The sequence below is a fragment of the Vulpes lagopus genome, chromosome 11, assembly GCF_018345385.1.
Source record: "Vulpes lagopus strain Blue_001 chromosome 11, ASM1834538v1, whole genome shotgun sequence".
NCBI lineage: Eukaryota > Metazoa > Chordata > Mammalia > Carnivora > Canidae > Vulpes > Vulpes lagopus.
Window position 1 is genome coordinate 28,042,794 of NC_054834.1, and position 25,390 is coordinate 28,068,183.

General features: G+C 41.2%; 1 protein-coding gene across 2 annotated transcripts in view; it reads left to right on the plus strand.

Annotated features, from left to right (window-relative positions):
• SDHC (succinate dehydrogenase complex subunit C) overlaps positions 1 to 25,390 on the plus strand; it is a 38,034-nt gene that overhangs the window by 9,023 nt on the left and 3,621 nt on the right. For both annotated transcript variants that reach the window (XM_041722891.1, XM_041722892.1), the window contains exons 4-5: positions 7,383 to 7,444; positions 24,191 to 24,354. In XM_041722891.1, coding sequence (XP_041578825.1) covers positions 7,383 to 7,444; positions 24,191 to 24,354 — 226 coding nt within the window. The remainder of the gene's footprint in view (positions 1 to 7,382; positions 7,445 to 24,190; positions 24,355 to 25,390) is intronic.

Sequence of the window (25,390 nt, forward strand, 5' to 3'; positions counted from 1 at the left end):
GAACCTCAAGGGAAGAATCTTTTTCTTTGCCTCTTGTAGCTTCTAGAGGTTACTCTGAGTTCCTTGGCTTGTGGCTTCCTTTCTCCATCTTCAAAACCAGCAATGTTGAGTGACATTCTCCCTCCCACCACTTTGACCCAGTTTGTCACATTTCTTCTCTGATTCCCTTTCTACCAGCCTCTCTCACTTTTAAGGACCTTTGTGATTATTTGGGACCATCTAGATAATCCAGGATAGTCTCCTTGGGTTAAGGTGAGCTTATTAGCAAACTTAATTTTGTCTGCAACTTTAAATTCCACTTTGCCATTTAAGGTAAAATACTCAAAGGTTCCACATTCCTGTGCATATCTTTAGGGAGGCTGTTACTCTGCCTACCACAAACTCTTAATACCTGAGTGCATGTTTCTTAAATTCAAGGACACTCTAGGGGCACCTGGGTGTTTTAGTTGTTTAAAAATCTGACTCCTGATCTCAAGGTCATGAGATTGAACCCTGAATTGGGCTCTGTGCTGGATTTGGAGGCTACTTGGGATTTTTTCTCATCCTCTCCCTCTCCTCGCCCCTTCCCTCTCAAAAAAAAAAAAAAAAAAAAAAAAAAAAAAATTCAAGAGCACTCTAGAATGCAGCTATCATTATCAGAAAATTAACTTTGGCCCATTGTTACCGTCTAATCCTCAGATCCCATTCACATGTCGTTTGTCCTCATAAATGTCTTTTCTCGGTCCAGGATCCAACCCAGGATCATGTATTGCATTTAGTTGTCTCTTTAACTCTTTGATCTCCTTCAGCGTGAAACAGTCTTTTTATCTTTCCTGACCTTAACATTTTTAGAATGTTCCTGTTTGGGTTTGCCTGACATTTTCTTGTGATTCATGCATGTTGGGCAGTACTATCTCTGAAGCAGAGGTATGCTCTTTTCAGCGCATGGGTTGGGAGGAACTGCATATGGGAGTAGTTTATCCCATTCCTGGCAACATTGACTTTTATCATTAGTTAAAATGTGTCTGCTTAGGTTTCTCCATCTATAAAGTTAATGAACAAAGATAGTGTGTTTATTAATTGTAAATTATTTTGTGGTGAGATTTCTACTCCCTCATCTATTGATGATACTTACCATCAATGTTTATTAGTTATTACTAGGAGTCAGTTATTACTATGTTGGTTGCCAGATTATAATTTTCCTAATCCCATCATACCTTCTAGATTTATTTATAAACAAACAAATAAATAAATAGGATAAAATTTGCTTTCTTTATCAGCATAGACTCAAAGATTCCTAAAAGCAAAAACTCATTTCTACTCTTATGACACCAACTAAAGGAAAAACAGGATTGTTTCCTCTCTGCTTTCAATACTTCTGACTTCAAATATGTGGAGGTTTTCTTCCCACATCAACCAGTTTTCCAACTCTCCAGACATTAGTTGAGTGTCTAGTAATCCATTTATGACACTATCTGTAGTCCGTGCAGACCCCACAGGCCAGTCCTGCCAGACGGGCCCCCACTCTAGATGCCAGTTTGCAGGCCCTGTGCTTTTGACTGACCAGCTATAAATCAAGGGTTCTCTCTACCCCCTCCTCAGGTTCAATAATTTGTTGGAATTGCTCACAGAACTTGGAAACGTTTACTTACTTTTACTAGTTGATTATAAGGGATATTATAGATGATACTGATAAACAACCAGGTACCCATTTAGGTGCCTCTGTGTCTGGAGTAGTTCAAAGCACAGGAGCTTCTATCCCCATGGAGTTGGGCTGTACCACCCTCTTGACATGTGGGTTTATCTACCAACCTGGAAACTCTGAATCCATTACTTTTGGGATTTTTATGGAGGCTTCATCAGGGAGGCAGGATCGATTATTAACTCAATCTCTAGCTCCTCTTCTCTCCCTGGAAAAAGAGGGAGTGGATCTGAAATTTTCAAGTTTCTAATCGTGGCTCAGTCTTTCTGGTAACCAGCCTCCATCCACATTCACCTCAGTAGAACAAAGGACGCTCTTAATACCCAGGAAATTCCAAAGGATTTAGGAACTGTGTGTCAGGAATCAGGGTCAAAGACCAAATATTAGGACAAAAGATGTTCCTAGCACTCCCTATCACTCAGGAGATTATAAGGGTTTTAGGAGCTCTGTGTCAGGAACCAGGAACAGAGACAATGTATATACATACTTATTATTTCATAGTTCCTATTTGCCCAAGGAGTTACACTGTAACTCTCCTTTATTTAGATGTTCAATTTGTCTCACACTTAGCCAGTAGGAATTCTTCAAGAAGGCTCCTGTGAAATCAAGATCTGGGCGCTGGATGTGTTCATTGCTACCTGGATGTCATTGCTTCCAGGCCTTTTCAGTAGATCTAAGATGTATGTGTATGCAAGTATATACAGGTACATAGATGCATCTGTAGCTGCTTATCTGTTGTCCTCAGAAGTAGCATTGATAGCTGCTGTGCTGGTGTCTGCAAAGAAAAACCCCTCTTGAGCTGCTCCTTAAGCTCCACTACCCTCTTTCTTTGGGTTCTGGCCAGGGAGGCTGGCCATTTTTTAACCACCTCCACAAATACCACAACCCTTTAGATATTTTCCAAGCCAGATTCCAGAAATAATTCTGATTGCAGAAATTGGACATTCTACTAAAACAGGAGACTAATTAAGTGACCTTAATCCTTGCAACTTCATGATAAAACTTTCTTTAAGAGAGAAAAGATTTGGGGGAGTATGATAATGGTGAAGAACTTACTATTATATTATTCTGAATCTATATTTAAAGCCCAGTCCTTTTTTCTTGGGTCACATAATGAATGGTAATAAGATGGTGGACTTGAGTCTTCCACTACCTTGTTTGCTCTTGGAGTTATGAGACTCTAGACACCCTTATAGGATTAAAAAAATCAGGGAACACAGAGCTGTTTCCAAGGTCATATATCCAGGAAAGGTGTCTGATTAATGTTTTATGGAATCATATTTTCTATTACTAATTTTTAAAGTTGTTTGGAAGAGGCATGAAAATAAATGGGTAAGTTAGCACCTTCTGAAATACTCTTTTCTCTCTTGATAAATTGAGTCAGTTTATCAAAGCAAACATATAGTGTAGGGTTTAAGTTATCAGGAAAACAAGAGCCACTGAAAAGGATGTTAAAAAACTTTTTTAGGGAATCCCTGGGTGGCTTAGCAGTTTAGTGCCTGCCTTTGGCCCAGGTCATCATCCTGGAGACCCGGGATTGAGTCCCACGTCAGGCTCCCTGCATGGAGCCTGCTTCTCCCTCTGCCTGTGTCTCTGTGTGTGTGTGTGTGTGTGTGTGTGTGTCTTTCATGAATAAATAAATAAAATCTTTAAAAAAAAAAACTTTTTTAAACTTGGAGTTGGAAGGGTCCATAAAACTTAATTTCATCATCAACCTCATTGGTTTTGAGTGCTCCTTGGGGCTTTGCATAGTCCACTAAGCTTTTGTGGGTAGTTGTGTGGGGCTGGCTAACACGCAGATGGCACTGTAGGCACCCCCTGCTTGGGTCACCAGAGTTTACTTTGATCTGTTTTATATATTGTGTTTTTGCATTTAAAGGCGCTGCTCACCAAAAAAAAAAAAAAAAAAAAAAAGTTAAGAGCCACTGTTGTGCCAAATAAGTGAATATCTTCTACAGTATTTTCATGTGGTTGTCTGCCGAGGCTTGTACACCTCCAGTGTACAAGAGACTCACTACCCCATCTCCGGTTTGGGAACTACTCTTATCATCAGAAAGACTCTTCTGGGGATCCCTGGGTGGCGCAGCGGTTTAGTGCCTGCCTTTGGCCCGGGGCGCGATCCTGGAGACCCGGGATCGAATCCCACGTTGGGCTCCCGGTGCATGGAGCCTGCTTCTCCCTCTGCCTATGTCTCTGCCTCTCTCTCTCTCTCTGTGTGTGACTATCATAAATTAAAAAAAAAAAAAAAAGACTCTTCTTTTATTAAGTTGCTGCAACTTCCATCTTCTATCCAATGGCTCTAGTTTTATCTTGAATCATATAAAATAAATCTAAGCACACTGAATCTCTGACATGTATTGATTTTGAATATCGTTGCATGTACTTATTGGCCGTTTGCATATCTTCTTTGGAGAAAGGAATATTTAAATCCTATGCTCATTTTTTTATTTTTAATTTTTTTTTAAGATTTTATTTATTTATTCATAGAGACACAGAGAGAGAATGAGAGGTAGAGACACAGGCAGAGGGAGAAGCAGGCTCCATGCAGAGAGCCTGAAACAGAAACTCTGTACTCATTAAGCAATAATTCCCATTCTCTTCTGCCCCCAGATCCAGCCCCTAACCATTTGATTTTCTCTCTTAATAAATTTGACTACTCTGGGTACCTCATAAAATGAAACCATACGATGCTTGTCCTTTTGTGTCTGGCTTACTTCACTTGGCACAATGTCCTCAAAGATTCATCCATGTTGTAGAATGTGTTGGAATTCCATTCCTTTCTAAGGCTGAATAAATACCCTGTTGTATGTGTATACTACATTTTGCTTATCCATTCATGCGTCCGTGGACATTTGTGTTGCTTCCACCTTTCCACTATTGTGAATAATGCTGCAGTGAGCATCGGTGTACAAATACTTCTTTGAGTCCCTGCTTTCAGTTCTTTTGAGTAGTGGAACTGAACTGTGGGATCATATAGTAGTTTTCTTTATTTAATTTTTTGAGTAACCTGCCATTCTGTTTTCCATAGAAGCTGTGTTGTTTTATGTTCCAGCAGAGCACAAGGGTTCTAATTTCTCTACCTCCTCCTCAATATTTGTTATTATTATTATTTTTTTAAATAATTGCCATCCTAATGGATATGAAGAAGTATCTCATTGTAGTTTTGATTTGCACCTCTGTAATCATTAGTGATGATGAGCATCTTTTTGTCAACTAACTGGCCATTTGTATATCTTCCCAGGAGAAATGCTTTTTACTTTGTCGATAGTATCATTTGCAATATGGTTAAATCACTTGCTTAAATTCATATGTCCTATATCTCTAGCTTTTCTTTAACATTCTACTGACCATCAAAAAAGGGAATAAAATTAATATATTTCAAATCAGTGTATCTGTTGATTGCTCATAGTGTGTTTGATACTCTTTTAGGAGTTGGAAAAACAGAGCTGAGTAATATCTAATCTGTGTTCAAAGGGATCTCATTATGTCCTGAAAAATCTTTTTCCTGAGGAAAGATTTTGGTGGCCCTTGGTGATTCTTTTCTGTAAGTGAATTAAAACAGTCTTGATTTTCTATACTAGACTCTTTTTTTTAAAGATTTATTTATTTATTCATTCATTCATTCATTCAGAGAGAGAGAGAGAGAGAGAGAGAGAGAGGCAGAGACACAGGCAGAGTGGGACAAGCAGGCTCCCTGCAGGAAGCCCCACGTGGGACTCGATCCCAGGTCCCCAGGATCACACCCCGGGCTGGAGGTGGCGCTAAACCGCTGCACCACCGGGGCTGCCCTCTATACTAGACTCTTACCTAATGTCGAACAAGAAATAGTGGGAATGATCTGTCTTTGCTTTGTAATGTCGAGGTCTCAGCTAGAAAACATGACGGCTGGGGCTGAATTTATCTGAAGATCCATTTACTCACATGACTTGGGTTTGAGCCTGGCTGTTAGGGGCACCATCCTTTTCTCTCCGCCTGAACCTTGCTACCTAAGTGCTCTTCATAGGGCTATTTGGGCTTCCTCACAGCCTGAGAGAGTGTGATTTGGAAGTCATGTGGTGTCAGTTCTGTTACGTTCTTTCTTGAGGCAATCAATCATGAAGTTCTGCCCATGTTCAAGGGGCTAAATACTTACCTGCCTGATAAAGATGACAAGACTCTGGAAGGTCATGGAGGACTAGAAATAATACTGTGGTTGATTAGGAAATAAAATCTCCTTTACCTACTCAGCACTCAGCTGACCCAAGGCTGTGGTTGTAACCATTTTTGAAAATTAGGGTCATGTTTGACTCCAGTGGTTTCTTGTCTCAACCCCATTTTCCACTTCAGTATTTCTAAATGCCAGAGCAGTGCACACGCTTCATCTGGTAGCTCTTCCAGTCATGGGATTTCATTTGCTGGCCACGAGCCCTAAGTCCATTTGGAATGCTAAGCGATGTCTTACGATTTCCCCACCTCTGTTTTTTTCAGTTCTCTCAAATCAATATTTGTTCTGTCTTTTTCAGTCTGATAATCATTCTCTTTGACAAATAAAATAGTTGAGCAATCTGCTTTGTACTCTGTCATCTATTAACATAAAATTGTCCATCCCGGTTAGGAGGCTTTCTTTCCCTGAATACAATTTTAAAAGCCCCTTTTTGTTGTCCTTGACATTTTTGCAAGCCTCAGCTCATTCTGGGTTTTAGTCTCCTGATTTATCTAACCAAATTATGTCATTGTTCTCTGCTTGTCCTTTGTTATCTGGCTCTTCTTCCGCCTTTTATATTTATCCTGTTAAGTCTGAGTTAAGCAGAGTGATGTCTAGCCAGTTTTTTTGGTTTCTTTGGACATTACTCCTTTCTTACTGTGACCATTTTCGTTTCATAGTTAGAATTTCTTTTTGAGATTTTTTTTCAACCTACTTGAGTAGCTTTGCTTTAGAGTGTTTGAAAATATGGTCTGATTATGCTCAGCATTTCCTATCTAAGCTGACTTTCCAGGATGAGTGTTAACTTTATCCAAAGACTCTCGTTCTTTCCATTTCACTAACCAATCCTCTCGAGCATGAGAACTAGGTCTAGAATATAGCAGTGTTAGTTGTCCTTCTATGGAAATGCTTTGGCAAATTAATGATTCAGAACATGATTTAGAAAGGGGTTTGATGACAAAGTATTTTGAAACTACTGTGGATTAAAAAACATTGACTAAACCCAGGAAAATTGGGTTTAAAAATTTGGTATAGGTAGTTTATTAGGGAATAAATGGTGTGCTCACTGTGAATATTTATGGGCATATAATAAGAAAGAATTCAAGGGTGACTATTTATTCTATGAAATTAGATTGACAAAACTCACTTCGTTTTCCTTTTACTTCAGTCGTATGACAGGAGCAAGGAAGGACACAAGTGGTTGTATTCTATTGATTATTTTCTAACTAGATGTAACTTTACTTGGTGTCTTTGACCCACCCATGTTGTTTCTACTTGGGAAAGGAGGAGTTTTAGTTGTGATTGATTCCTTCTGGTTAAAGGGTGGGGTGCTTCTCTGGAAATAAATCAATTTTAATATATTCAGACTACAAAGTGGAAACACAAGAATGCAAAAGCTATTTTTGTTTTTATGTGTAAATCGTGCCTATTTCCAAAGTGATTTATGTTCTTTTCGTGACTCTCTATTGTGGTGTCATATTTTCCTTTTTTAAATTGCCTTTGTGTATTTCTTTGCAGTTGGTCTCTTCCCATGGCAATGTCCATTTGCCACCGTGGTACTGGTGTGGCCTTGAGTGCAGGTATGTACATGTGTATTTATTTGTGTGCACGTGCACACACACAGACATAAATGTCTATTTACTTAATGTATGAATTGTATGCTGGTCTTAGTGCATCCATTTCAGTAGTAGAGTTTAAAACAAGTAGTAAGTATGCAGATTATAATCAGGTTTTGGGATCTGATACATCTTTCCACAATGAGAGGATCGGCCATATTTAAATTTTTTTCCTGGCTTGTACTGGAAATGTGGACATATTTTTGTTTTGTATACTATTCTTCAGGGTCCCCCTGGGCTCCTGTTGACAGTGTTTTTACTGAAGTGGTCATCAGCAGGACTGGTGGCTCAAGTGTAGGGACCCTGTATTTAGGGAGCTGCTGCTGAGACATTGTCAGAAATTATCTAGACCATGTCTTCACCATTCAAAATCAGATTTGTTTTATTGATAAGATAATCCAGTAGGAGTAGGAACTCCTATCTAAGGTCTGATGTTATCATTCCTATATTATCATTCCTTTGGTAAAGAGATGATGGAATCCAGGTATAAGAATGATTGCTTTTGCCTGGGAATCTGTGTATAGTTTCTGGTTTTGAACCCACTTGGAATGAAATAATCTGATACATTTCTTTCTTTTTTTTTTTTTTTTAAGATTTTATTTATTCATGAGAGACACAGAGACAGAGAGAGGCAGAGACACAAGCAGAGGGAGAAGTAGGCTCCATGCAGGTAGCCCGATGTGGGACTTGATCCCGGGTCTCCAGGATTATGCCCTGAGCCGAAGGCAGCACTAAACCATTGAGCCACCCAGGCTGCCCATTTCTTTCTTTCTTTCTTTTTTTTTTTTTTTTTAAGATTTTATTTATTTATTCATGAGAGACACAGAGAGAGAGGCAGAGACATAGGCAGAGTGAGAAGTAGGCTCCCCACAAGGAGCCCAGTGTGGGACTCAATTTCGGACCCTGGGATCACTCCCTGAGCAGAAGGCAGATGTTCAGCTGCTGAGCCACCCAGGCATCCCAATATAATACATTTCAAGATCAGGCTCTTCTAGCTGTAAATTCATTATTACTTTATTTTTATTTATTTATTTATTTTTAAGATTATTTATTTATTTATTCATAGAGACACAAGGGGGGAGAGGCAGAGACACAGGCAGAGAGAGAAGCAGGCTCCATGCAGGGAACCTGACGTGGGTCTCGATCCAGGGTCTCCCGGTTCACGCCCTAGGCTGCAGGCGGCGCTAAACTGCTGCGCCACCAGGGCTGCCCCTCATTATTACTTTATTTCTGCTTGCTTAGAATTTTATAATTGTTAGATGGATACTTTATGCTTAGTTTGGTGGTATTGATGAGCAAATTTAATCCTAAAAACCATTGGAAGAACAGGAGCACTTTATTTATAAGTCTGATTGATTGATTCCCTTTTTATCTCCATGTATTTATCACCATTGAGTGATAAAAAAGATGTTGACTCTTTCATAGACTATAATGACAAAGTATTAGTTTGCCAAACATAGTTAAAGTTAATATATTTTCTTTTACAAGTGTACTTAATAATCATTTATTTTTTCTATCTGACCTGCTTGAATGACCTTGTATTCATCGATATTTATCCAGTTTTTCCCTAACCTTGTCCCCTAATTCTATGATGGAATGTAGTGTCTGTTGTTTACATATGGTAGTAGTTTTCATGTTTCCCTCAAATGCTGAAGGTCTGTTCATATATTTTTAAGATTCTTTTTTTATTTATTAAAGAAAGAGTGAGAGAGAGAGGGCATGAGCTGTGGTAGGGTGGAGGGGAGGTAGAGGGAGAAGCAGGCTCCCCAGTTTGTGGAGCTCGATCCCAGGACTACAGGATTCTGACCTGAGCCGAAGGCAGGCAATTAACCAACTAAGCCACACAGGCGCCCTCAAAGGTCTTTTCAAAACTGGAAGGGAACCGGTTTTTGCTAGATTGGATGATGTAGGCAACTAGATTTTTTGTAGGCAACTAGGTTTTGCTAGATTGGATGATGTAGGCAACTTAGTCAACTCTTTAAACCTTGGTTTATTCCTTTTAATATAAGCATATAAGCATATAATGCCTATATCAGAATTGATGGAATTTCAAGAAAGTATACTCTGAATGTTGATTTATGAAAACAGGGATGAGAAGCATGATAAATTGAATGGCAACAATCTCTTAGAAGATGATATGCACTGGACCAAATGGTGAGAAAAATTGGATCATTTGGCCTGAAATGAAGTCAATCCCAGCACCTGTGATCTTTGCATTCTTAGGGCTCTCCTCCAATCTCTTTTTCACATAACAGCAGGAAAAACAAAAACCTTTTGAAAATAAATTGAATCACCTCACACTTAGATTCATCCTATTACTGTATTTGCCTTGGCACTTAAATTAAAATTCACATCTCACCATGGCCAAAAAGTGTGCTGCATGATCTGGCCTTGCCAAGCTCATGGTCTGCCTTGTCGCCTCTTGCTTACTGTGCTCTGGCTGCCCTGGTCTTTGAATTCCTTTGAATGAACAAAACTCTTTTTCACCTCAGAGCCATTGCATGTTTTGTTCCCTTAATCTGAAATGTCTGCCCCTACCCTTTTCTGCAATGGGCATGGTTAGTTCCTTTTTATCCTTTAGATTGGAATAGAATTGTCAACTTAAACAGTACTTTGCTTACCACCATCTCTGAAAAAGGAGCTTCTGCTTCTAGTTCTTTTTTTTTTTTTTTTTAATATTTTATTTATTTATTCATGAGGGACACACAGAGAGAGAGGGGCAGAGACACAGGCAGAGGGAGAAGCAGGCTCCATGCAGGGAGCCTGATGTGGGACTCTATCCAGGGTCTCCAGGATCAGGCCCTGGGTTGAAGGCGGCGCTAAACCGCTGAGCTACCCGGGCTGCCTTTTTATTACATATTTGTAATTATTTTGTCTGCTTACTTTTTATAAATCTGTCTTTTTTTTTTTAAGATTTTATTTATTCATGAAAGACAGCTAGAGAGACAGCACAAGCAGAAGGAGGAGCAGAGGGAGAGGGAAAAGCAGACTCCCCGCTGAGCAGGAAGTCCAATGTGGGGCTCGATCCCAGGACCCTTAGATCATGGCCCGAGCCAAAGGCAGCCTCTTAACCAACTGAGCCACCTAAATCTGTCTCTTTTATGAGACTGCAAACTCTTCACAGAGTGGGGACTGCATCTGTCTTCTTCCCCCTTTGTACCCTCTAGTGAGCACTCAATAGGTGCTTGGATCTCTGGTTACTAAATGAATATGCCCACATAAATCATTTTGCTCATGGTGATCATTTCAGAACTGTTCATTCTTCCTGCCTTCTAATTAATCTCCTGCTATGCATTAGAAATTAGATAGTGATTGTAATAGCCTCTACCATCAAGGGCAGAAGAATCTAAGGAGTAAAAAAAACTAATTTTTTTTTAGATTTTATTTATTTATTTTAGGGGGAGGAGAGAATGAGAGAGAGCATGGTGTGGAGGGGCAGAGGGAGAAGGGGAGAGAGCAGACTCCACACTGAGCATGGAGCCCAATGACCCCAGCCCATGACCCTGAGATCACAACCTGAGTTGAAACCAAGAATTGGACACTCAACCGACTGTACCACTCAGGTACCCCTGTGGTAACTTTTTAATAGAGTTATGGGATCCCTGAGGAGAGGTCATTTCTGGAGCAGTTGGAGAGCTTGAAAGGATGAGTTAAGAGCTCATGAAGAGGAGGTAGAAGAAGGCATTCAACAGAGAAACTACCTTATGCAGAGGCCTAGGCGTTGGGGAAGATCCAGAGTTACCAGATAGTGATGACTGGGTCTGATGTTGAGAATAGTGTCTATGGGAGAGGTAGCAGAAGGTAAGGCTGAGAGTGTGCCAGACAGTGAAGAACTTTGCCACATAGGGAGGTTGGAACTTGACTGTAGACTGTTGGAAGTCATAAAAGGTTCCTGTTCTCAGGGTGCCTGGCTGGCTAAGTCAGTAGAGCACATGACTCTTGATCTTGGGGTTGTGGGTTCAAGCCCACGGACATACAGCTTACATTAAAAAAAAAAAAAAAAAGTTCCTGTTCTCATTTGTTCCAGTAATAAACTGCCAGGACAGATCCATGATAAGGTATTTATTCCGACTATAGAGATTTTGTAGCCAGTATATAAATCCTAAAAAACATAATGAACCAAAAAGTTTGATGACACTAGTTTGACTTTAAAATAGAATTTATTGGGGATTTCTGGGTGGCTCAACAGTTTAGCGCCTGCCTTCGGCCCAGGGCGTGATCCTGGAGACCTGGGGTTGAGTCCCACGTCAGGCTCCCTGCATGGAGCCTGCTTCTCCTTCTGCCTGTGTCTGCCTCTCTCTCTCTCTCTCTCTCTCTCTCTCTCTCTTTCTCTGTCTCTCATGAATAAATAAATCTTTAAAAAAAAATAAAATAGAATTTATTAATGAAGAACTTTATAGGGGTGCCTGGGTAGCTCAGTCAGTTAAGTATCTGACTCTCAGTTTTGGCTCAGATCATGATCTCAGGGTTGTGAGATCCAGCCCTTGGTCAGGCTCCATTCTGGGTGTGGAGTCTGTTGGAGATTCTCTCTCACCCTCTGCCCCTCTCCCCACTTTAAAAAGGGGGAAAAAAAGAAATAGAACTTTATAAACAATTCTTTAAAACTGAGCCTGGGTGGCTCAGTTGGTTTAGCATCTGCCTTTGGCTCAGGTCATGATCCCAGGGTCCTGGGATGGAGTTCTGCACTGGGCTTCCTGCTCAGTGGGAAGCCTGCTTCCGCCTCTCCCCTTGCTTGTGCTCTCTTCTCTCTCTCAACTAAGTAAATAAATATTGTTTAAAAATAAAAAATAAATAAAACATAGAAAGATATGGCCAGTAACACTCGTCCATTGCTTGGATGCTGTAGGGATTAAAATACTCATGATTTTCTACAGTGACTAATAGTGTAGCAATCTAGATGAAACCAGGTAAATACCTTGAGAATGGGAGGGGGCTAGGCTAAGCTGCAGCGTGAGTGAGGCTGGTAGGAAGGAGGGGGGAGGAGGGCAATGACCAAAGTGTAGGACATACAACAATAAAAATAAAGAGTTTAGAAGAAGAACAGATGGATGCTAAGTAGCAGACATTTTAGAGGAATGCAGCTATGAGTGAAGTATATAGTATCCTCTGGTGGGTATAAGAACGGTCCAGAATGTTTTGGATAGTCATTAAAGACAGGTCAGATTAGAGAATCAGACCTTCAGTGAGAGATGACTGAATGCATAGGCAAGCCTTCTGCTCGAGCAGTCTACTGCTTTCCTTTAAAAGCCACAGGCCTTACCGATTTATCAAGGAACTAATGGAACTCTGGAATGGCTGCTTTTTCTTTCTGGGCTTGTCATGAGATCAGACATTTAGTCACTGATTCTCCCTTTTTTTTTTTTTTTTAAGATTTTATTTATTTATTCATGAGAGACACAGAGAGAGACACAGGCAGAGGAAGAAGCAGGCTCCCTGTGGGGAGCCCCATACGAGACTCAATCCCAGGACCCCAGGATCACACCCTGGGCCGAAGGCAGGCGCTTAACCACTGAGCCATCCAAGGATCCCTAGTCACTGATTCTCAAACGTGTCAGAAATCCTAGTCAGTGAGACAGTGGAGAGAAAGTAACAAAGCAAACTTCGGAGTAAGACAATGTGAGTTCGGTTCTCACTATGTCACTAACCAACTGCTATAGCCTCACTTCCTTTTCTGCTTATGTTAATGCCTAGTAAGGATCGTGAGAATTATAAAATCTTTTTTTTTTTTTAAAAAGGGACACCTGAGGGAACCCTGGGTGGCGCAGTGGTTTGGCGCCTGCCTTTGGCCCAGGGCGCGATCCTGGAGACCCGGGATCGAGTCCCACGTCGGGTTCCCGGTGCATGGAGCCTGCTTCTCCCTCTGCCTATGTCTCTGCCTCTCTCTCTCTCTGTGTGACTATCATAAATAAATAAAAAATAAAAAAATAAAAAAAAAAGAAATGTTTTAAAAAAATAAAAAAAAAAGAAATGTTTTAAAAAAATAAAATAATAAAATAATAAAATAAATAAAAAGGGACACCTGGATGGCTCAGAGATTGAGCATCTGCCTTTGGCTCGGGGCATGATTGCAGGGCCAGGGATCGAGTTCCTCATCTGGATCCCTGCAGAGAGTCTGCTTCTTCCTCTCTCTATGTCTCTGCCTCTCTCTCTCTCTCTCTCTCTCTCTCTGTGTCTCTCATGAATAAATAAATAAAACCTTAAAAAAAAAAAAGATCATGAGAAATTAAATACTAGATCTAATTCTGGCTATAAATCAGAGTTTTCATGACCACTTCCTCAGGTTCGATAATTTGCTAGAATAGCTCACCAGAGCAACTCAAAACAGCCAAATGGAAGAGAAATGTAGGGCAAGGTATAAGGGACGAGAGGGGGGAATGTGCATGGAGCTCCCGTGCCCTTTCTGGTGTTAGATAATACCAAAATGCAGCTGAGTAAATATGAAGATCTAATTGGTTTTATTCATTGATTCATGAATTGGGCAGCATCCCATCTAGCAAGGAGATGCTCAGCTGAGCTAGACAAAGTTTTTAAAGGTAGAGAGAAGGCTTTATAAAACAAAAACGGGGGGATCCCTGGGTGACTGTGGTTTAGCGCCTGCCTTCGGCCAAGGGCATGATCCTGGAGTCCTGGAATCGGAGCCTGCTTCTCCTTCTGCCTGTGTCTCTGCCTGTCTCTCTGTCTCTTATGAATAAATAAATCTTTAAAAAAACAAAAACAGGGATGCCTGGGTGGCTCAGTGGTTGAGTGTCTGTCTTCAGCTCAGGGTGTGATCCCAGGGTCCTAGAAGTGAATCCCACATCAGGCTCCCCTCAGGGAGCCTGCTTCTCCCTCTGCCTCTGCCTCTGTCTCTGTGTCTCTCATGAATAAATAAATAAAATCTTGAAAAACAAACAGGGACTCCCGGCTGGCTCAGTCAGTGGAGCAGGAGGCTCTTGATCTTGGGGTTGTGAGTTTGAGCTTCATGTTGGGTATAGCAATTAATTAAAAATAAAATCTTTAGAAAGAAAGGGAGGGATTTATTTATTTATTTTTAATTTATTTATTAACAAGGAATGCATTGTTTAGTCAAGGTTACCCTCCTAAGGTGAGTGGAAGGTATCTATCAGTAAATGTCCTAGTATTGACCAGGAACTTCCTTGTTGACTGGTTAAAGGTTACACTCCTGGAGAGTTGAAACTGCAGCTAAGTTAGACATTAAGTTAGGTTTGCTGATTTGGCCTAAGTGTCATGTTAGGCCTGTGGTTTTTTGGGGGTTCTTTTTTTTTTGTTGTTTTTTTAACACCACCCTGTCAGTACCTCATGTGTTCAGCAACCTGAAAGCTGTCCAAACCCTATAGTTCAGGAGCTTTTATGGAGGTTTCATCACTTAGGCAAGATTGATTAAATTGTTGGCCATTAGCTCAATCACCAGCCACTCCTTTGCAGATATGTGAGGGGTGGGGATGGGGAGATAGGGATGAAAGTTGTAATCCTCAATCTTGCCTTGATCTTTCTGACAACAGGCCCTCATCCTGAAGCTATCTAGAGGCCCCCAGCCACCAGTCATTGTCATATGTCACCAGCATAGTAAAGACATTTAATCACTCTAGAGGTTCCAAAGCTTTGAGGATCTATGTGCCTGGAACTGGGGGAAAAAACCAAATATATATTTTCTTATCGAATCACATCTTTGAACAAGGAATACCAATCAGTTAATGTAATCAAAAGTGACTGGCCAAAGCTTTCCTCATTACAAGTGAAAAATTTATGAGAAGAAACCAAATATGCGATTTTCTAAATTCTCCTGTAATATCTAGGATACCGTGAAGTGGGCAATAGCCTCTCCTCCTAGAACCACAGGGCCTGAGGAGGGACCCTCTAACAGCTAAGCAGTATAATTTGGGAAAATAAAGCCACTGAAGCTGTCCTATCTAATTGCTCAAATTAAATGGTGCTTTCTTCACTTGGCTGCCAGGACCAGCTTCGGCCTGCTCCACTGCAGTAAAGTGCTGTATACAGAATTGGGCAGGCGGTCAGGATATCCTGCAGCCACTTCCAGGAGCCATCATGAGCTCTTTCAGACACTTCTTCCCAGCAAGCCCCTGCAGATGTCACTGCAAATGAAAATGAAAACATGTGAAAGAGCCTTGGTGGAGCTGTCCAAGTAATGATTCAAATTCTGAGTGACAATACCCAGTTGCTCTTATATCTGAAGTGTCCTTGCAGTAATCTCATTATGTTAAGTCGAGCTAGTGGCTTCCCCGAAGCCTCTGGAGTGGGGCAGGGTTAGGAGCGTTCCTCCCTTGAGAAGAAGTAAAACGTTTTTGAGAAGCATTTTCTCTTCTGGCGACCATGGGTTCTGGCAGCTTCATCTTAGTGTAGTGCAAGGGCAGAGGTGTAGCAGTGCAAAGTAGGACAGGCTGAGAATGAGATTTCCAACTACAAATGATATTTTTCTAAATGGCATGGAATTAAATATCCAAGCATTAAATAATAATCACCACCAGGCCTGTATTAGGAACTTCATATCTAGTACTTAATTCTCATAATCTGAAAGGGGTAGTAATATAAGCAGAAGAGGAAATGAGGCTATAGTAGCTGGTTAGTGTCAGAGTGGGGACTGAACTCACATTGCCTGGCCCCAGAGGTTGTATTCTTGCTACTTCCTCTATCCTCCCTCAGTGACCACGATTCCTAAGGGATACATAACACATCACATTTTGAGAATTAGTGACTAATGGCCCATCTCACAAAAAGCCCAGGAGAAAAAACAAACCAGCCACTTCAGCGTTCTAGTAATTACTTAATAAGTCTGTATGTAAGGCTTTGGTTTTCCAGGAAAGAAGCTGACTGCCTGAGTGGTAGGTTTGCCTATGCATTCAAACAGGCTCACACTGAAGGGCTGATTCTTCAGCCTGGAGGTCAGTGTGGAACAGGAAATGATGATGCTCCTGTCCAGTCTGATGCCCAATGTTGTTCTGTACCCAACACTGCATACATCTGAGTTGCTTGAATCGATTACTTAAGAAACAAAACTGTTAGGTATATCTTTTAGCTTAGGGGCGCCCTGAAATACATTACTGAGAACACTGAGATACTATGAACTAAGATAGTTTGAGAAGATTTGGGAAGAAGATATGACCTGAGAGGATTCACGGACCTTTGACAATTGGACAGATAGAAAGTTAGAAGATCTAGGAGCCCCTCTACTGTTCTTTGAATTTCAGGGCAAAACCTCCAGCTCTGAAACTTCAACAGCCACACATGTGCCTTAGATGTGCACACAGAGTCAGCCTTGATCTGGGCACCCAATGTGACTGCAGTGTGACCACTGAGTCCCAGGAATGGACCCTCAGAGCAACCCTAACCTCTGGAAGGCCAGGCTGATAGGACTGCCTCATTTTAGAATAATACCACCTACTGTCAGATAACCTCCCAGAGTCAGAACTAATGGAAATCCCAGGATGTGAACAGCAGTGTCTTCATCTTCAGCCTTTGCTTCAATGAATGTTACAGAATTTTGTCAATTAGTTAAATCCATTCAAAAGCAAACGAATGTCTCAAAATAAATCAGATGTTCTCAACACTGGGGGCCTGGGTGGCTCAGTGGTTGAGCAGCTGCCTTTGGCTCAGATCATGATCCCAGGGTCCTGGGATCAAGTCCCATATCAGGCTTCTCGCAGCAAGCCTGCTTCTCCCTCTGCCTCTGTCTCTGCCTCTCTGTGTGTCTCTCATGAATAAATAAATAAAATGTTTAAAAAAAAAAAAAACCAAGATGTTCTTAACACCATTCTACTGTATAGTCCCAAGCCAGTTTTTTCAAGATCAGTATTTTTTTGATGGAAACACCAGCAAGTCTAAAAGAACAGTTATGAGTCAGGAGTTTATACGCACTTAAGAAAAAAGTTTGTTAGTGGAAAGAATCTGGATTTTGTGTTCGAATCCCTGCCCCTTCACTTAATGCTCAGTACACTTAGATACACTTCTTAATGTTTCTGAACTTCATTTTTTTTCAGCTGTTAGTGAAACGAAGGTGGTACTAATTTTTCAGATTGTTATGAAGATTAATTACTTAAATTTTAAGTAAACGATTGCTGTAGCAATAACTGTATTTGAAAGAGGTGGTATTTTTCTGATGAGTTGGGTACTAAAATAAATAAAATGACAGTGTCTCTGGATACACACAAAATGGTTATTTCTGAGCGGTGAGATTATGGGGAACTTTTCTAAACCATATGTTTCTGTGTGTTTAGTTCTTTGCAATGTTTTTGTAATCAGGAAAAAATAAATGAATGATGTCTCTGGGGGGTCAAGGAGATCTGGGGATCATTACACAAATTCCAATCCAGATGTAATTACAAGAGAGACCTTATTGGCTGGCTGCCTCTCTGTTCTTTCAAAAAAGGCTCTTTCCTGAACTGATTTTATTCACAACACTTCTGACACCAAATGCATGTTTTTCCTTTTTTTAAAAAAATTTTATTTATTTATTCACGAGAGACACAGACAGAGAGAGGCAGAGACCTAAAGCAGAGGGAGAAGCAGCTCCCTGCGGGGAGCCTGATGCAGAACTCAATCCCAGGACCCCAGGATCATGACCTGAGCCAAAGATGTTCAACCACGGAGCCACTGAGCATCTCTTAAATGCATGTTTCTCAACATTTGTTTAACAACAGATTTTCCAGTTCTCCAGACAGCAGCTGGATGTCTCCAATTCCATGTGGTGCTGGTACTCACTACTCAGAGTTAGCACAGACACCACAGGTGGCCCCCACTTCAGTCTCAAGTCGCAAGTCCCACGTTGCCAGCTGTACTCCTCGACCCAGTAGACTTGAGAATTGGCTTTGTGCTGCTCACTGTGTGAAATGCTGTGGTTATTGGTTACAGAAATGAGTGAGTCATGGCCCTTGCCCTTGAGGACTTCATAGTCAAGTGGATTTGCCTCTCCAGTTGCCCCATCCATGCTTTAAACCTCACTCATTGCTCACATGCAGGAGCTAGAGCCCAGCTAGCTTTACATCTTTAGCCAGCTGCGTATTGCATATCCTCACATGATGTTCCTTGGGTCCCTCCAGCCTAGCTATACTGTACAGTGATCAACATCAGTCCTCAGACAAATCTAAACTGAATGAAACTAAAAACAGCCTGCATTTCCTTCATTCCCTGTATAGGTGAAGGGCATTATCTCGTTAGTAGCCCATGCAAAACCACAGTCTTTGACTTAGTTCATTTAACCCATATCCCCAAATTGTACTGAATTTTCCATTGTCTATTCTCCCTGTTACTATCTTCAGTCAAGCCATCACCTTCATCCGCTGGAGACTTGGAATTATCACAGCATCCTATTCAGACTTTCTGCCTCCACTGACTCCTCTCACCTATTCCCCTGTTGCTGCCAGGCTGACCTTTACAAAGGGCATATCTGACCATATGACTGTCCAGTTGTTTTTTTTTAAGATTTTGTTTATTTCATTAATTTTTTTAATTTAGTCCCTCATCAGGAGTGTTACACTGAGGCAGCCCCAGTGGCGCAGCGGTTTAGCGCCGCCTGCAGCCCTGAGCCTGATCCTGGAGACCTGGGATCGAGTCCCGCGTCGGGCTCCCTGCATGGAGCCTACTTCTCCCTCTGCCTGTGTCTCTGCGCCTCTCTCTCTCTCTCTCTCTCTCTCTGCATCTCTATGAATACATAAATAAAATCTTAAAAAAAAAAAAAAAGAGAGTGTTACACTGGACAGTGAGGAACACCTGGGTGGCTCAGTGGTTGAGTGTCTGCCTTTGGCTCAGGTTGTGACCCCGGGGTCCTGGGATCAAGTACCACATCGGGCTCTCTGCAGGGAGCCTGCTTCTCCCTCTCCCTCTCCCTGTGTCTCTGCTTCTCTCTCTGTCTCTCATGAATAAATAAATAAAATCTTAATAAGTAAATAAATAAAACTCTTGATGACTTACCAGTCCCATTAGGAATGGCACTTTTGACCCAAGTAACCATCCCCTCCTGAGGCGAGGGCAGGCCATTGTTTCTGTGTATGATGCAGCCTAAGAATCCTTCCCACTAAAAAAAAAAAAAAAAAAGAATCCTTCCCACTGTAACACTTTTTTTTTTTTAATTTCAGGTGTACATTATTGATTTAACAACTCTATATATTAGTCAGTGTTTAGGATAAGTGAAGTCACTACCTGTCACCATGTAGTGTCGTTGCAGTATTACCAACTGTATTCCTTGTACTATACTTTTCATCTCTGTGATTTATTTATTTTATAACTGGAAGTTTGTATCTCTTAATCCCCTTTATCTGTTTCACCTGTTCCCCCTACCACCTTCACTCCCCCATATTCTTTGTCCATTCATCCACTAATGGACACTTGGCCATTATAAATAATGTTTCCATAAATATAAGGGATTAGTGGGATTTTTTAAAGTTTATTTTTTTTAGCAATCTCTACAACCAACATGGGGCTTGAACTCACGATCCTGATATCAAGAGTCCTCCAACTGAGCCAGCCTGGCATCCCAAATTAGTGTTTTTGTTTTCTTTGGGTAAATATCCAGTAGTTGAATTATCAGATCATATGGTATTTGTTTTTAATTTTTTTTATAGGTTAAGCCGGATTCCAGTCTCAAATTTATTCCTTTTTTTTTTTTTTAAAGATTTATTTATTTATTTATTTATTTATTTATTTATTTATGAGAGAGAGAGAGAGGCAGAGACACAGGGAGAGGGAGAAGCAGGCTCCATGCCGGGAGCCCGACATGGGACTCGATCCCGGGACCCCAGGAGCACGTCCTGGGCCAAAGGCAGGCGCTAAACCGCAGAGCCACCCAGGGATCCCCTGTTTTTAATTTTTTTGAGGAACCTCCATACTATTTCCCGCCGTGTTTGCAACAATTTACATTCCCATCCTTAGTGTGCAAGATTTCTTTTTTCTCCACATCCTTGTCAACACTTGGTCTTTCTTCTCTTTTTGATACTAGCCATTCTGACTAATGTGATATGATATGTCATGGTGGTTTTGTGTTTTTTTTTGTTTTTTTTTGTTTTTTTTGTCTTGGTGGTTTTGATTTGCATTTCCCTGATGATTAGTGATATTGTGCATCTTTCCAGGTATCCTTTGGCCATCTGGATGTCTCAGTAGAATACTTTAGATAGCTATTTTTAATTGATATGGGTTGGCACTGAGATGAGCTGTTTGATTGGCACCAAGATGAAATCTGTCATCCTTGACTGGTAGGATCAAGTTTAAAGTCTGTAGTTTAGCATATAAGGCCCTCTTTGATGTGTCCTGCCACTCCCCATTTCCTTACCCCATAATCCCTTTTCTCAAAACTTAGCTAAAGTACACCACTGAGAAAAAGCTTTTCAGAATACTCTCTCCTCCTACCATATGGATTTTGCTTGTTCTACTACTTTCTGTTCCCCAGCACCCTGTGCACACATATGCCTTTGTTACAGGGCTTTCTTATGGTGCTAGTACCCTCTAGCACCTTACCTTGGACTGTAATTGATTTACTTAAGTGTCTCTCCTACTAAACTGTAAGCTCCTCAAGGGCAAAGACCAGGTCTTCATTTTCCCTTCCACAGATTCGGTACAGATTTAGTACAAAGAATGCTTTCAGTAAATCCCTGTGAAAGAAATATAGGAGTGCATGGTTGCTTCACTGGACGGCAGTAGAACTGAACGGACCTCTAGAAGTTATACTCTGTGCATGCTGTTTTCCACCCTCTACTACTACTACTATAAATAGTTCATGTTCTTTAGGATCTTGGAAAGAGTTTGCATAGCCATCTCAATAACCTGACTTTCAACAAATTCCTTGGAGTGTTGAGCTGTCACAATTTGATCACTCTGCTGCCTTGAGAGGAAATGGAAAATTAGATACTTGTTAAAATAATCCTGTATATTTCCAAAAGCCATGCCCTTCACCCTGCTGTTCAGAATTGCTCTGTAATGAGCCACACTTACTGGTAGAAATGTGTAGGGGTGGAAACTAGGTAGCAGTCATTGTGGTAAAGATTGTTTCTTTAACAGTTTTATTGTGACATGATTCACCTACCATGCAATTCACTTATTTAAAGTATATAATTCAGGGTGTCTGGGTGGCTCAGTCAGTTAAGCATCTGACTCTTGATTTTGGCTCAGGTTATGATCTCAGGGTGGTGAGATCGAGCTACGTGTGGGACTCTGCACTGGGCATGGAGCCTGCTTGAGATTCTCTCCCTCTGCCCCTCCCCCATTCATGTTTCCCTCTCTTTCTCTCTCTCTCTCTCAAAAAAAAAAATTTCTTGAGTGAAGTGTATAATTCAGTGGTTTTTTAGTATATTCACAGAGTTGCACAACAGTTACCACAATAAGATTTGGAACATTCTAATCATTGCAAAGGGAAACCCCATATCCATTAGCATTCACTCCCCATTGTCCTCCCAATCCTCTTGCCCAAGGCAACCACTTACCTACTTTGTCTCTGAGACTTGTCTGGGCTGAACATTTCATGTAAGCAGATTCTGCAGTATATGGTTTTCTGTGACTGGTGTGTTTTACTTAGCATCATGTTTTGTTTGTGTTTAAGATTTTGTTTATTCATGAGAAACACAGACAGAGGCAGAGACACAGGCAGAGGGAGAAGCAGGCACCCCGCAGGGAGCCTGATGTGGGACTCGATCCCAGGACCCCGGGGTCACCACCTGAGCTGAAGGCAGACGCTCAACTGCTGAGCCACCCGGGCATCCCATTAGCATTATGTTTTTGAAGTTCATCCATGTTGTATGTAGCATGTGTTAGTACTCATTTCTTTTTACTGCTGAATAATATTCCATTGGACAGCTGTCCCACAGTTAATTAGCCCACTCATCAATTGATGGGTATTTGAGTTGTTTCCATTTTTGGCTATTGTGAATAATGCTGTTATTAATATTTGAGTACAGGTTTTGTGTAGACTTATGTTTCATTTCTTTTGCGTATATACCTAGAAGTCAATTTGCTAGGCTATATGTCAATTCTATTAAATTTTTCTTTTTTTTTTTTTTTTTTTTTTTACGTTATTCATTTATTTGAGAGAGCAAGAGAGTAAACACCATGCAGAAAGGGATAGAGGTGAGGGAGAAGCAGGCTCCCCACTGAGCAGGGAGCCCATGGATCATGACCCTGGGATCATGACCTGAGCTGAAGGCAGATGCTTCACCGACTGAGCCACCCAGGCACCCTAATTCTATTAATGTTTTGAGAAACTGCCAGATTGTTTTCCAAATTGGCTCGGTCTCTCTATCTCTTTCTCTCTCTGTCTAAAAAAAAATACTAAACACATTTGATATTTATATAAATGTGTGTATCTCATATAAGTACACATAATTTTATGTTTAGATATAACATCCTAGTAGGTGTGAAGTAACTTTTCATCATGGTTTTGATTTGATATCCCTAATAGCTAATGATGTTGAGCATCTTTTCATATACTTATTGGCCATTTATTTATTTATTTATCTTTGTTTGGAGAGATACCTATTTAAAATCCTTGCCCATTTTTAAATTGGGTTGTCTTTTTATCTTTGTTTTTTTAATTTTATTTATTTATTTTAAAAAATATTTATTTATTCATGAGAGACACACAGAGAGAGAGGCAGAGACACAGGCAGACTCCATGCAGGGAGCCCGATGCGGGACTCGATCCCGCATCTCCAGGATCACACCCTGGGCCGAAGGCAGCACTAAACCACTGAGCCACTCGTGCTGCCCGTCTTTTTATCTTTGAATTGAAAAAGTCTTTAGTATATGCTGGATGCACATCCCTTACATATGATCTGCAATATTTTCTCTCACTTTGTGTTGTCTTTTTACCACACAGTTTGAGTATAGTTGATACACAATGTTATGTTGGTTTCAGGTGTAGGACATACTGATTTAGCTTCTCTGTAAGTTATGCTGTGCTCAGCACAGTTGCAACCACCATCTGTCACCATGCCTACTGTTACACTACCATCAACTGTGGTCCCTCTGCTGCCTTTTATTCATTTTTTACGTTCTTAATGACATTGTTTGCGGCACGAAAAATTTTAACTTTGTTAAAAGTCCAATTTATTCTTTTGTCACGATGGTTTTGGCAACATATCCAAGAAGCCAGTGCCTAATCTAGGGTCCTGAAGATTTTACTCCTGTGGTTTCTTCTCAGAGTTTTATTGTTTTAGCTCTTGCGTTTAGGTCTCTGATCCATTTTGAGTTACATTTTTTGTGTATGTGGTAGAGATTTGAATGATTTAAAATTTTTTCTCAGTCTTTATCTTGGACTGAATATACTGTTTTTATTTTTTCTTACTGAGATGATAATGTAGGTACAGTCAGAAAGTGGCTTCTAAAGTGGCAGGTGAAGTTTTTGTAGAGAGGAATTGTTGAAAGGAAGAATACTCTGCTAATGTGTATGGCAAATGTAAGATATACGGGTCAGAATCCTAAGAGGTGCCAGGGCACGTCATAGAACCCAGTTTTTTTTTTTCTTTTAATGATTTTATTTATTTATTCATAGACACAAAGAGAGAGGGGCAGAGACACAGACAGAGGGAGAAGCAGGCTCCACACAGGGAGCCCAATGTGGCACTCGATCCCGGTCTCCAGGATCACACCCCAGGCTGCAGGCGGCGCCAAACCGCTGCGCCACCGGGGCTGCCCTATAGAACCCAGTTTTATGTGTTCTAGTAGTAGTAGCTGGCGGACAGCTATAATGGCCTTACTTGGTTTTCTCCTCAGGGGTCTCTCTTTTTGGCTTGTCTGCCCTGTTGGTCCCTGGAAACTTTGAGTCTCATTTGGAACTTGTGAAGTCCCTGTGCCTGGGGCCATCTCTGATCTACACAGCTAAGTTTGCACTTGTCTTCCCTCTCATGTATCACACCTGGAATGGGATCCGACACTTGGTAAGTTAATTGTGTATATACATTTTCTGGGTGAAGGGGGTATAGGGGGGTGTAGGATTCTCTCCTTCATTGCCTGGGTTTAGTGCCGCCCCTATTGTTGTCTGGACCTTTGCTCAGGGGCCTGTTGGGGAAAGCTAAACTAGACCCATGTGCGCTTCTTGACAGCCCTGCTGGTGTCCAGCTGAGCTCTGGGTGTAGGTGTATGGCCATTACCTGCAAGGTCTCAGTTTGAACTGTCCCGTTTTTAAGAGACTAAAAGAGACCCCTGAAGCCAGGTCATCCCACTGACATAGAAGGCATATTGACTAGATAATTAATTTGTACCTACTATGTGTCAGGCTCTATGCTAGCCCCTGGGCTTCTGAGCTAGGTGGTCACTGCTTTCAGTGTAACATTCCTGTCAACCCAGAGTGACAAGTGCAGCTGGAGCCATATATATTAACTTTTGTCATCTTGACATTGGATTGTGTTAACTGCTTTTGGGTTTTGTTGAACTCTTGGAGAGAATGGGGCCAATTTTATCAGCAACTGGGTACCTAGGATCCCAGACTTTAATATTGGGGGTAAGGAGTATTTGGATAAAGGATAAAGTAAAAACACTGGCCTGAAAACTCTCCGTGCTGCCTCCTACGTGACTTTTGGGTCAATTCAAAACTAGTGTCTCCTTTTCTCCTTCTCTCTTTTAAAAAAATTGTTATTATTTGTTTTAAATTTTATTTATTAGAGAGAGAGATTGAGAGTGCGTGCATGTGTACGTGGCGCCTGTGCACATGGGGAGGAACAGAGAGATGGGGACAGGCAGATGAGTGTCCTGAGTGCAGAGCCTAGACAGGGCTGGACCCCAGGACCCTGAGATCCTGATCACCAAGAGTCAGAGGCCCTTCCTTCTCTTTAAAAAGGAATTAGGGATCCCTGGGTGGCGCAGCGGTTTGGCGCTTGCCTTTGGCCCAGGGCGCGATCCTGGAGACCCGGGATCGAATCCCACATCGGGCTCCCGGTGCATGGAGCCTGCTTCTCCCTCTGCCTGTGTCTCTGC